At 52.3% G+C, this 11,619-nt stretch overlaps 3 protein-coding genes across 3 annotated transcripts; 1 reads left to right on the top strand and 2 right to left on the bottom strand.

Moving 5' to 3' along the window:
- Positions 1-1,799: 1,799 nt before the first annotated feature.
- On the top strand, positions 1,800-3,729 carry BDZ83DRAFT_239718 (kinase-like domain-containing protein). The gene is made up of 2 exons (XM_060501866.1): positions 1,800-2,003; positions 2,066-3,729. Exons 1-2 carry the CDS (start codon positions 1,918-1,920, stop codon positions 3,600-3,602), a joined length of 1,623 nt encoding a protein of 540 aa, XP_060366937.1. The 5' UTR covers positions 1,800-1,917; the 3' UTR covers positions 3,603-3,729.
- On the bottom strand, positions 3,730-5,238 carry BDZ83DRAFT_773087 (uncharacterized protein; the record flags this gene model as incomplete). The annotated part of the gene is made up of 2 exons (XM_060515400.1): positions 3,730-4,152; positions 4,522-5,238. The coding sequence occupies 2 exons, from the start codon at positions 5,236-5,238 to the stop codon at positions 4,048-4,050; spliced, it is 822 nt and encodes a 273-aa protein (XP_060366936.1). The 3' UTR covers positions 3,730-4,047.
- Positions 5,239-7,660: 2,422 nt separating this feature from the next.
- BDZ83DRAFT_573832 (longiborneol synthase) lies at positions 7,661-8,865 on the bottom strand (the record flags this gene model as incomplete). The annotated part of the gene is made up of 3 exons (XM_060504654.1): positions 7,661-7,979; positions 8,088-8,563; positions 8,707-8,865. 3 exons carry the CDS (start codon positions 8,863-8,865, stop codon positions 7,661-7,663), a joined length of 954 nt encoding a protein of 317 aa, XP_060366935.1.
- Positions 8,866-11,619: the final 2,754 nt, after the last annotated feature.

Here is an 11,619-nt window from a genome sequence, read left to right as displayed (position 1 = left end):
AGTCCGACTACAGAGGATTGATCGCCGACACCCGCTAGTCGCGCGGCTCTCCCAGCAGGGACAGCAACAGACGAGACTACAACGGACGGCTGAACTTCTGCCAAGATGCGGAAGACCAACGTTCCTCCAATCACAGTACCTGCCAAGCTCACAGGATCAGATAGTAGTTCAATGCAAAGAAGAGGCTGCGAAAGCTTTCGAGCGCTGGCTAAAGACAGTACCGGAAAGCCATATGATCGTCTTCTCGGACGGCTCCAGGGCGACGAACGGAGCCGTGGGGTACGGCTTCGTCATCTACCGAGACTCCAAACGCATAGCGCAAGGGTGCGGCCGACTCGGACTAGCAGAAGTGTTCGACGCCGAGGTCGAAGGGGCGCGAACCGGCCTCAGAAGGGCTCTGCTCACCAATCGCGGTCATCCAATCCACATATGTATCGACAACACCAGCGTTATACAAGGCATCCGCGGCAAGGCGCCGGACTCGTCACAAGACGCGTTCCTCGAAATCCAAGAAGCGGCCAGGATATTTGATATACGGACGCACTGGTCCCCGGGACACCAGGGCATCGAAGGAAACGAGGCCGCGGACCGGCTGGCCAAAGAAGGAACGACACTGCCGGCGCGGATGGGTCAAATGGCAACACTAGCGGGCATCAAGCGGCTTGCAAGGGAAAAATTACAAAGCCAGCACAGGAGATGGTGGTATAAAGAGCGAAGGCCGCGGTACGCGGACTTGGGGCTTGAGGCAGCTCTGTCCAGCCCTCCTGAACTGGCCTTGCCGCGGGCTACGTTACATCACCTGCTGGCGGCACGATCGGGTCACGGGGACTTCGAGCAATATCACCGACGTTTCAACCACGACGACGCTCTAATGATGTGCTCTTGTGGAGAGGCGAAAGACGTGGACCACCTGGTCTACTGTCGACTAACGCTGGCGAGGAGGCAACGGTGGCCGACCCTCCACTCTCGCAGTATGCCCGAGCCCATAGGTCCTATGGGATCTCTCGAGGCCTACTTCAAGAGATTAATCACCGACCCACGAGGCTTCGAGGCCTTTCTCCGCGTGACGGACTTCTTCCAGAAGATCTGTCTGCGGTAGCAGCATCCACACCTAGGTAGATGTGAGTGCGGACTACAAAGAACCTCCCGATTCCAAGGGACGATTTGGGAAAGAATGAAACTGGGGCACCAGCGGGAACCGGGGACAGACAGAACGCGTAGTGGCCACAAGGCATGATTTGGAGGACGATGTAAAGAGACGACGTACTGTAGAGTAGGTAGCCTTGGCTCACGGCCCTCCACGCCATATACCCTTCGGGAGGTCTGCGGTAAGGGCTCTAGCCCGGCCGCCACGGCGTTAAATACAACAACAACAACAACAACAACAACTTGCTAGGAGGTTAGGTTTGGCTACAAAAGCGGCGACACTATAGGGTAGGGATCCTGCTACTTTTAGAGGGGTGTATTGGAGGAGTAGCGGCGGACTGTTTACCTGACCAACACTGCAGCAACCGCGATAAGAGAGCTTATCGGCCAATGAATTCGCGTTGATGCAGGCGGCAATGAAACACCTTCCATGACTCCAAACAAAACACGCCAAAAGCTCTTTACGCGGTCAAGACGCGCTCCAGAGTGCCAACGCGGGGGGACGAACGAACCAAGACACACCTCAATCAACATGGTGAGTTCTTGTTGACGCTGGACCCTTGGACCCTTTGTGCGGAATTCGCCCTACGCTAGTTCGATACGTCATCTATCCATTTCATTTTGCCTGGCATCGTTTGCCCGACGGCACCGTGAATCGATATCCCTGTTCGCCATTCCATTTCCCCTGGGCTTGGTCGGTCTCAGTCATGAATTAGTCTGCCGCAGAGTCTCTCCCAAAACCATCTGAACTTCTCGGCTCACTCAGTAAAGATGCAACAATCACAGCTGGACCCTCTGCCCAGTGACTTGCCCTTCAGGGTCATCTCAAAGACCATTGGGCGAGGGGCTTATGCATCGTAGGAACTCTACGCCTCAATCTCAAGTCTGATGAATCCCGCCACTGACTGCGGGCATCCAGAATCAAGAAAGCCGTCCCTCTAGACGCAAATACGCCCGTCTTCGCTGTCAAATTCATCCACAAGGGTTACGCCGTCAAGCATGGCCGCGTGTCGGCAAAGCAGCTCCTCATGGAGGTGTCACTCCACTCACATGTCGGCCAGCACCCGAACATCATTGAGTGGTTCGCTTCGGGAGAGGACAGCAATTGGCGATGGATTGCCATGGAGTTCGCCGATGGAGGCGACCTCTTCGACAAGATTGAAGCAGACGTGGGCGTTCACGAGAACATTGCTCACCTCTACTTTCTGCAGCTCATTAGCGGCGTGAGCTTTATCCACTCAAAGGGCGTGGCGCACCGAGATCTGAAGCCCGAAAACATTTTGCTATCCGAGACGGGAAGTCTGAAGCTCGCCGACTTTGGCATGTCAACCATGTTCGAGTACAAGGGTCAACGGAAGACGAGTTCCACCCTTTGCGGCAGTCCGCCATACATCGCGCCTGAGATTCTCGCGTGCGGCAAGGCAGAGAAGAAGGCAAACCCGGACGCGATCAAGTACTCGCCAGATCTCGTTGACATCTGGTCATGCGGTGTCATCCTCTTCGTACTGTTGGTTGGCAACACACCCTGGGATGAGCCGTCGAAGGGTAGCTGGGAGTACCAGGAGTACGTACGAACGAACGGCCGCAGCACAGATGCGCTGTGGGGGAGGATACCGTCAGATGCCTTGTCACTGCTTCGAGGCATGATGAATATTGACCCGAGTAAACGCTTCTCTTTTCGACAGATCCGACAACACCCTTGGTATACTAGGCAAAACCCGCACTTGACATCGGACGGCACGATTTCCGACCCCATCAACCTGGCCACGCAGATGCTAGAAAGTCTCAAGATCGATTTCAACCAGCATCCCACAGCCTCCCAGGGCAACCCATCCAGCAGTGATCCCATGGATATCGATAGCGCCGGCAAGGTCTCTTTCACTCAGCCTGAGACACCCATCAACGATGTTGCGTGGGATTGGGAGCGCCCTGCCCTCAAAGTCATGAACCCCATTGCGGTTTCCTCCACACAACCTCTGACCCGAAGCGTGAGCGGCGTCGCCAACCGACGCTTGTTCATGGAGTCTCTCGCGGAAGAGCCTTCCATCAGCCAGTTCTCGCAGACCCCTGGTGTCCCTCTGACCCTTACACAAGCGGCCCGCCGCTTCCGCGATATCGTGCCGTTCGAGTCCCTCACACGCTTCTTCTCTCACGTGCCGCCCCAGCTCATCGTGCAGATGCTCAGCGACGCCCTGCACCAGCTCAACGTCCCGCTGCCGCCCGTTACGCCGAATCTGTACTCGGACCACATTGTCATCATCAAGATCAAGACGCTCGACGCGCGTCGACAGTCGCTGCACGGCGAGATTCACGTCGACAAGCACAAGCTGCCTGAGGAGCAGGAGCTGCTGGATATTCGGTTCGTGAAGATCAAGGGAGACCCGCTGGAATGGCGTCGGTTCTTCAAGAAGATTGTCGTTCTCTGCAAGGATGGCGTGTACGTGCCGGATGTATAGGAAGGATGCCGGCTTGGATAGAGTGATGGATTGAAATGATGTTTACGCTGTATAGATGTATAGATAAGACCTGTTACGAATGAAGAAAGGAAAATAATACCCCGGTAATGGTACTCTGAGCCAACATGATAATACCCGCCAAGAGAGGTTGAACGATGACATCAAACGAGGAGAAGAAGACCCCATCGAACTCCAAAGGTCTGTGGTCCAAAGAGCAACTTATACGGTGACAGAATAAAGGAACAATGCGACCATGATCTTGAATCACCCCGAAACCTACCGGAAGAAAACAACGTACTTCATCTATCTGAAGTCAAAAGAATCAAAGCAAACCAAAGAACCAGAAACATCCATTTCCCTCCCAATGCCAAGTTCGCACCTACCAACCCCGTTTACAAACGCACTAATACTGACGGAGCCAGACTGAGCCCTACCCATCTGTGACCTACAAATCGCTCATATCATCATCCCCATCGTTCTCATATTCCTCATCGTCGTCATAATCGCCATCGTCCTCATCGTCCACAAATTCTGCGTCTGGATCGATTTGCTGTTGAGGGTTAGAATATACCACGTGGAAGAAGCAACCTCCATTGGGGAGGCCTTCTTTGACGATCCGGATGAGCGTGTGGGGGCTGTCCGATCTCAGAGGAAGATATTCTTCACGTTTCTCTGTCTTCCTATAGGCTTTAATAGCGTTTTTCTCAACAGAATGACTGATCATGTCAAAACAAGTGCCCGGATGGCACCTTTCACGTTCCACGTACTCCAGGGAAGGATGCCAGGTCCGAACGATCTCCACAATTAGACCATGCAATTTCATGAATGTTCGACCATGGCCACTCAGGCCTTTCGTGTTCAGTAGATTCCTTTCACAATGAGGACGTCGACAAACAAACATTTGTAGGTAGGCATGTACCATCTCATGAATCAGAGACGCGACGATTTCTTCAAACGAAATGCGCTCGACCTTGCTGATCAGATTCTTGTTCACAGTTGTTTTGGGAAAGAGTCGAATCTTCGCAAACCACCTGCCGACCTCGAAAACAGGCGTTGAATCTGCGAGACTGTTGCCCTCGCCCTTGCCTTTCAAATCACCAAAGCCTGTTAGCAGCTCTACGTGCGAGTACCTGGGAACGTTAGTGTCAGTTGGGTTATGGGGGTATCTTGTCAAAGCCCCAAAGAAGAAGAAATCGTCGAGGCGAACCATCATTTCGTGCAACGAGCCTTCGAGTTGAAGCGCCAAGGACTCGACTTCCGTCCGCGAGTATCGACTTTTCTCGAATGCTTCGAGCTCCTCGGGGTCCAGATCATACCAGGCTTTAGATACGGCCAGCGCGTTCAGGACAAGCTGGACAAATTCCCGTTGAGCCACCTCTTGCTGCGGTCGAAGCTTGCACCGGTAAAAGTTTCTGCAGGTGAGGTTCAACAGAGGTGTCGCGGCATACATCCCGACGAACAGAGGGAGGTAAGGCGGTAAATCCCGAGACGTCGTAAGCAAGAGAATCTGAGGAGAAGGCTTCGGGAAGGGAGGGTGATGACATTTTTCCACCTCCTGACACTGGTGAGATGTGTTCTGGGTCTCTTCGCTGACAAGGTTTCGGGTTCCCTGATCCACCGGCATCGAATGCTCCATGGTGCTGAGTTGCGAGTTGCTGTTGTCTAGTTATGTGTTGACGGTACACGAATCACAAAGCTGACGAGTTGTCGATGAGTTGTTGATGAGTTGTCGATGAGTTGTCGATGAGTTGTCGATGAGTTGCTGGTGAAGGAATGGCTTCAAGCTGTGATTGTGCTTCTCTTTTGTATGACATCGTAGCAACTATCGGATTCTCGAATAGATACTACTCGACTTCTTCAGCATTCTATTTAATCAAGAAGAGAAAGAAAAATGTTGGGAAGAGTTTCATGGCCTTGAACTCGGGACCTCGAAGGACACCAGGTCAAGCTAAAACTTGATTGTGACTTCAAACGATAGGCTAGACCACGCTCAACTCGGCTTTCATGTTTTGGTTTTGAGAAGAAATTCGAAAGTGTTATAAGTGATATCGTGGTCTATCTTGGTTCTCAAACTCGTTCTCTTGGGCCTCGCTCCCACTCGAAGCGCCGCTTCTCAGTGCATTCACATTCTCATCTGATTTGAAGACATCTGTTCAGATCCTTTTGTAACTTGGTTTTCTTCGTGAATCATTATTTCCTTATGACGAGCAAGCTGAAGCGCGTAGTTTAGAGAAGGTCGGGAATAATAGGACGACTAGGAAACAGACAAGAGTCGACATAAGCGACACCTTGGTCTTTCTTTAATAAACTGCTGTTTGATACGGAGTACCGTTTCTCTATGCCTTGACATTTACGCAAAGTTTGTTGGCCTCGAAATTTGTCAGCAGATCAAAACTCTTAGAAGAGAAAGGAGTTAGTTGATTTCAGAGCAAAGCAAGCCACATCAAGGATAATGCTCCGTGCCTAGGAAAAGCTTTGCCAATGGCCTCTGATGTAATCGACTTTCGAGACTAATTAAGATCCTCGGAAGCCCCCCTTGTCGGCTACACAACTCAACAAACAAACTGGGGTTTAAATATCGGGGACCCGGCAACTCAACGTTTTGCAAGGTTGCAAGCACACACACCTGATTCAAGTATCGGTGTGCCTTGAATTCGCCAAATTTGAAGTTTGCTCCATGAATGATTGGGACTGCTGATCTAGAATTGTTCCAGAACATGGCCAAGTCCGAAAAAGAGCATCCGTTCGGAGTACTCGTATCGAAAATACATAATAAGCTTGGGGGGGGGGGGTTATCATGTTGTGCCGTCGTTTCCAGAAGGTTACAACTAGTACGTGGTTTGCGTGTGTGGTCCCCCTTTCCCAAATGATCATACTTAATTACCCTGCACAATAAGTTTGCTGGGTCCAAAGGGGGAAGGGAGGTAGAGCTCCGCAACCCCCGGGTCCCGTGGCGAGGGAGCGGCTCTTCCCGCAAACTCTGTCGGTCCATCGGACAAAAACCTGGGACGAAAAAAAGGGAGGCCTTTCCTCTTTTTGATTTTCTTGGATGATGTGCATAATGTTACAGGTAGCATCGCCAGAAAATCTCTGGAGAAGGGAGACAACAAAAAGGGCGCTTCAAGCCTCCAGTGTGGTGACGTTTGATGAGTGATATATTATGGCGCGCGTATCGAACGAAGCCTTGCAAGGAAAATGACAAGTCACATGAGTCAAATACCAATTGCCGGAAAATCCTCTTTCTTTTTGATCTGGTGATGCCTAACACTAACCCAATTTTTCTCCTTTTTTGATAATACAAAAAGGGTAAAAAACCTTGTCGACTTGGCGAAAGCCACGTTCTTTTAGTCCGGTATCCGAGTCGTGAATTTTCTGGGATGATTGGCCAGGACCCTTGCAAATGCGCATAACTAAACCGAACCAGAGCTGGCTGACAAGTGGTTCGGAGGGGGGGGGGAGGGGGTTCGCTTGGACAACCGCAAAAGGGGGGTGTGGTCGATCACCAAAGCTGGAAGTTTGCGTGGTTTTGTTCAGGGAACCGAATCCTTCTTACGACAGTACATTGATCCTCGTATAAGAGGCGCACTAACGAAATTATGTACAGAGCAAGAAAGCAAACACACAATGGACAAAAGCTTCCTGAGCAAGATGGAGGAGGTGTAGTGTTCATTAATTGAGTTTGTGAATTTGTACGGATACATTTGTTGAAAATCATAAACATCGACAAGCTCTTTTTTCGCGCTCTCTCGCAAATAGTACAAAACTTTCTCGCTCGGCACTACAGATATCCGATAACCTAAGATTGCAAATGCTACGTTCAGTCGCTCAGCGTGCTCATCCATGCAGTCGATAAAAACAAAACAGCCACACCAACGACAAGGCAGATCGATAGTCGAACCTTCGTACCAAAGAAAAAAAAACAAAACCGAACAATAAATAATCAGAATGCCTCCCAGTAGGTATCTCAAGCTGCTTCCAAATCGCAATAACATCAAATCGTAAACAGTGCGTGGGTGTATAAGTCATGTAAGGGAAACAAGGGCAAAGCTTGCGAAGCTTTACGCCTTCACCTTTGCATGGCCAAAAATCTCCGCCATGAGATGTTCGTACGGAGCCAGAGGATGCTCCTCGGCCAGGTCCATATCAGCCATCTTGTACCGTGGGTTCGATGTGTGCATGGCGTGGAAGCCCCGGGCGCACTCCTGCATAGACTGCTCGTACGTGCCCCTCCCCTTGAGGATGGCGGAGGCTCTGTTGGCGGCATCTACCGTGTCGGTGGCGACGTCTTCCAGGACTGCGAAGACATCCTTGCCCGTTGCCATACGGCGGTTGTGAATATAGTTCCTGGTCTCGCCGCCAAGTTCCTCCTTGTAGAAGCTGATAAAAGGCACGCGGTCAGACATACGTCGATGGATGGGAAAAAAGCAATTATACACTAAAAAGTGTCCGTGTGTTATAGAAACTGGCGGGGGGTGAATGACTTACGAAAAAACGTCGTTCGAAATGTCGATCACCCTGGCCATGTCAGGGATGGCCTCCAGGTATTGACTCACGTCCGGGTATTGGGCCTTGGGGAAGCAGAAGACGGCGTACGCCACGTTTATGCCAGCCAAGTCGCGCAGGAAGTCGGGGAACTTGATCCCGGCGCCCCGCGTGGTCTTCATGTTCTGGAAGCCATCGTGACGCTCGAGCAGGTTGCAAGTCATGAACTTGAGAGCCGAGATTTGCAGCAGGCTGGCCATGACGGGGTCAAAGATGTCGGGAGCTTGCCGCAGCAGGCCCGCCAACCCTTCGAGCATGGCGTTGGGCTGGGTCTCGCCGTTGAGGAAGCGCCGCTGGAAGTGCTGGGCCTCGTCCATGCCGCCTTCATTTTGGCCTACGATGTCGTCGTACTGAACGACGAGCCAGGTAAAGAGCCCAACATAACCCTGCACCTCTATCGGGTGACGGGGATGGCACATCTGTCGAGGGTGTTCCGTCAGCACGCTACTTATCACAATCACATTTTAATCCATGGGAAATTCCAAAATAAAAACGAGGTATTATTCCAACGTCAAAACGTGGCTTTAGGGTAGCATGAATGGTAAGGAGGTGGGATACATACCGCAGCTAGTGAGAAGCCCAAGCGGAACCCCTTCTGGGACAGAGGGGTATCGAGTGGCCATCCGATCTCGACGGCTCTCTTGTGCATATATTTCAGCAGCGCTTCGACGGATTCGCGCTTGAGTTGCGGGACGCCGGGGTACTTGAGGTCCTCGAGCATCTGTTTGCAAATGGGCTTGCAGAGGGCGGCCAGCCGCTGGGGCTCCTTTGCCAGGTCATCTTCGAGGCGGATTCGCTTCGGGGCACACATTCCCCACACGGAGCTGAGCATCCGGAGCCACGGCTGAGCAACCGAAACAGCGGCGCCGTTGATTCCTCCAGGGCTGAGACCGGGAGGGCTGACCATGATCTTGGGCGAGGTGGACATTAAGGGCAACAAGTAAGAGCTCGAGAGGAGCGAGCTCTAGAGGAAGGGCGGTGGGTTAGTAAGGGCGGTTAATACTGGATATGAATTGTCGGTGTAGGTAGAGTTTAGTCTAGAAGAAGCACAGACAAGAAGCTAATGACCATATCCATGAAACCTCTTGACGGGGGAGACCTGGGCTTTTTATTCCTAACATGGGCTCGCGATGCTCCCATGGACAGGGAAGTCGATATGAAAGGCATGTGGGTGGCAGGGCATCGAGAGGTTTCCATTTCGAGCGAGGTGCCGGGGCGAAGGAGGAGGAGGAGGCATTCGGCGGTCCAGGTTTGGCTACGGCGGCAATGGTGAGGTGGTGAGCGAGGCAACGATCAGGAAGTGGTAAGGAATAGTGGCATCAGTGCAAAGTGTGAGAAAGGTGCGTGCGATTTGATACCTCGATCGCCAGCCATCGCTCCCCTATCCCTAGGTTAAACCAAACCGTTTGACGGTTCGCCGTTGGCTCGTGTGGCATGTGGACAGGGTTAAGAGCAGAGTGGGCTTAGTCCCAGCTGCTAGTTCAACAACGCTGCAGGTTTGTCCCCTCGTTGTTGAAGGTACACTACTTTTGTGTACACACGCTACAATGTGCATTGGTACCGCGGTCTAGCCAGGGCCCCTAGGGAGGACATTATCCAGGCTGGACCGGGTTGACAAGTTGTTGGTGGAGAATGGGCAAGCATTTCCAAGGGTCGTGGCCATGCAATGCAGCAAGAAAAAGGTGGTGGTGGTGTACGAAGTTTGTGCGAGAGTGGACGGAGGAAGTTCCGAGACGGAGACCTACGACGCAGTACCCCGTAGTGAAGGATGGATCATGGTGCCAGGAGATATCAATTGAGCTAATAAGGTCGAGTGCCGATGCGCAGTCTCGGGTACAGGCTACAGAGTCCAGACTTGAGGTCACAAGAGTGGTGTGCTGTCATGGTGCTGGATGTCAGGGTGTGAGTGTGAGTGTGAGTGTGAGTGTGAGGTGGTGTACTTCGTAGGCGACTCCGTGAAGGGGGTTAGATTGTGAGATCATCCCGAAACCGCATCAACTCCCGGATCGCATCATGGTCCATGGATGTGTAGCTGTTGAGGGCCAGGTTTCCCCAAGTGTGCCTAAAATGGGTGTATTCCCGGGTTGACGATATATGTGCAGCGTAGTAAGACCATAGACGGCAAGAAAGGTGACTTAGGGCAGTGTCAAAGACGGGAAGCAAGGCATATTTTCGGAGGGGGAGTTGCGAAGTTGCGGCGTGCGGTGCGGCGATGACGACGCACGTGAGTTTGTACTTTGTAGTCAGCAAGGACCATGAACATGGTAGCCCCGAGTCAGGAGACGGTGGGACGGCAGGAACGGGTCCCAGAAAAAGAGAAGATAAAAGAGGAGACCACCCAAGAGCGCAGGAGCCGTCAGCGTCTGTCAGGGCCTGTGTTACTCCGTACCTGCCATCCCATGCTCACCTCCCAGGTCGCAGGAAGGAAGTGGGGGTCATCTGGGGTCGTGCGAACATTGGCTTCCCAAACATGACATGATCATCTGCAAATTGCTCCTCCATACACTCCGTACCCAGCACACAAACCCAGCATTCAACCCAGTACGGAGGACCTACCTTACTCATACTGTCAGGACGGGTCCACTTGTGCCCGCCAACGGTTGCCAAGTGAAAAAGGGGGGCCCTCCCTAAGGTAAGGTGTATCCGTACGAACAACTTGCCTATCCTTACAAGTTACACAGTATCCGTACAGGCTACCCATAGGCAATCCATCCATGAAATCCATCCCATCAGAGCCGTAATGCGGTACCCGTAGGTGGCTGCGGGCCATGCCTTGGAGGCTTGGAGCCATGCCGTGTCTTCGTGCCTTGGTGCCTTGGTGGGCGGGGTGGCACGCTGCACTCACAGACTTTCCCAGGCCCAGAGCAGTAAAGCTCTAGTACGGAGTACACACACACAAAGATGGCTGCCGCTTTCGCTAGGTGTTCTACACTATTCCCTCTGGTCCCGTCTCAGCTTCGGCGTTCCGTGAGCCGTACGGGTGTGGAACTGTCGACAGTTACGGAGTAGTTTGCTTGTTCACTTGGTGACTATGTGGCTGTTGCGGCCGTTGTATGGAATCATTCGAATCAGACGAACACGCGCACGAACACGCGAACTGCCGGATGGCGGATGGGGCGCAGAAGTCATCATTCGGAGGGGGTCTCAGTCGGAGGAGGGGGATTGCGTTTGCAGAATGGTCGAGGCATCGGAGCGAGAAACCTGGAAAAACCTTGCTTTCGCTTTTAGATCGCCGAACATTTGAATTAATATGGATGGTCCATGGCCTACTTTTCTGCCCACTCGATGTTTTGGGTCTGGTTGTCCTACCTTACCAAGCGTGCAAGCCGACCACCTTAGGTTGCCTTACTCCGTACGTTACGCGAACTTGCGGCTTTGCCTGCGTGTCGTGTCTTGTCTTGACCAAGGTCTTCCAGTGCCCTCCACAAGTAAAAGGGAAAATCCACAAGGTCTTTCTTGGTAAGTTGGGTCTCTG

This window comes from Colletotrichum acutatum (assembly GCF_030867785.1).
Source record: "Colletotrichum acutatum strain CBS 112980 chromosome Unknown BDZ83scaffold_29, whole genome shotgun sequence".
Taxonomy (NCBI): domain Eukaryota; kingdom Fungi; phylum Ascomycota; class Sordariomycetes; order Glomerellales; family Glomerellaceae; genus Colletotrichum; species Colletotrichum acutatum.
The sequence above is the reverse complement of the archived record's forward strand: the minus strand, read 5'-3'. Positions and strand labels throughout refer to the sequence as shown.

What these genes read in the sequence shown, in the direction of transcription:
- BDZ83DRAFT_239718 (XM_060501866.1), top strand. Translation starts at nt 1,918, where the DNA reads ATGCAACAATCACAGCTGGACCCTCTGCCCAGTGACTTGCCCTTCAGG. An exon ending in GGGCGAGGGGCTTATGCATC is followed by an intron (nt 2,004 to 2,065) that starts GTAGGAACTCTA and finishes GCGGGCATCCAG; the next exon opens with AATCAAGAAAGCCGTCCCTC.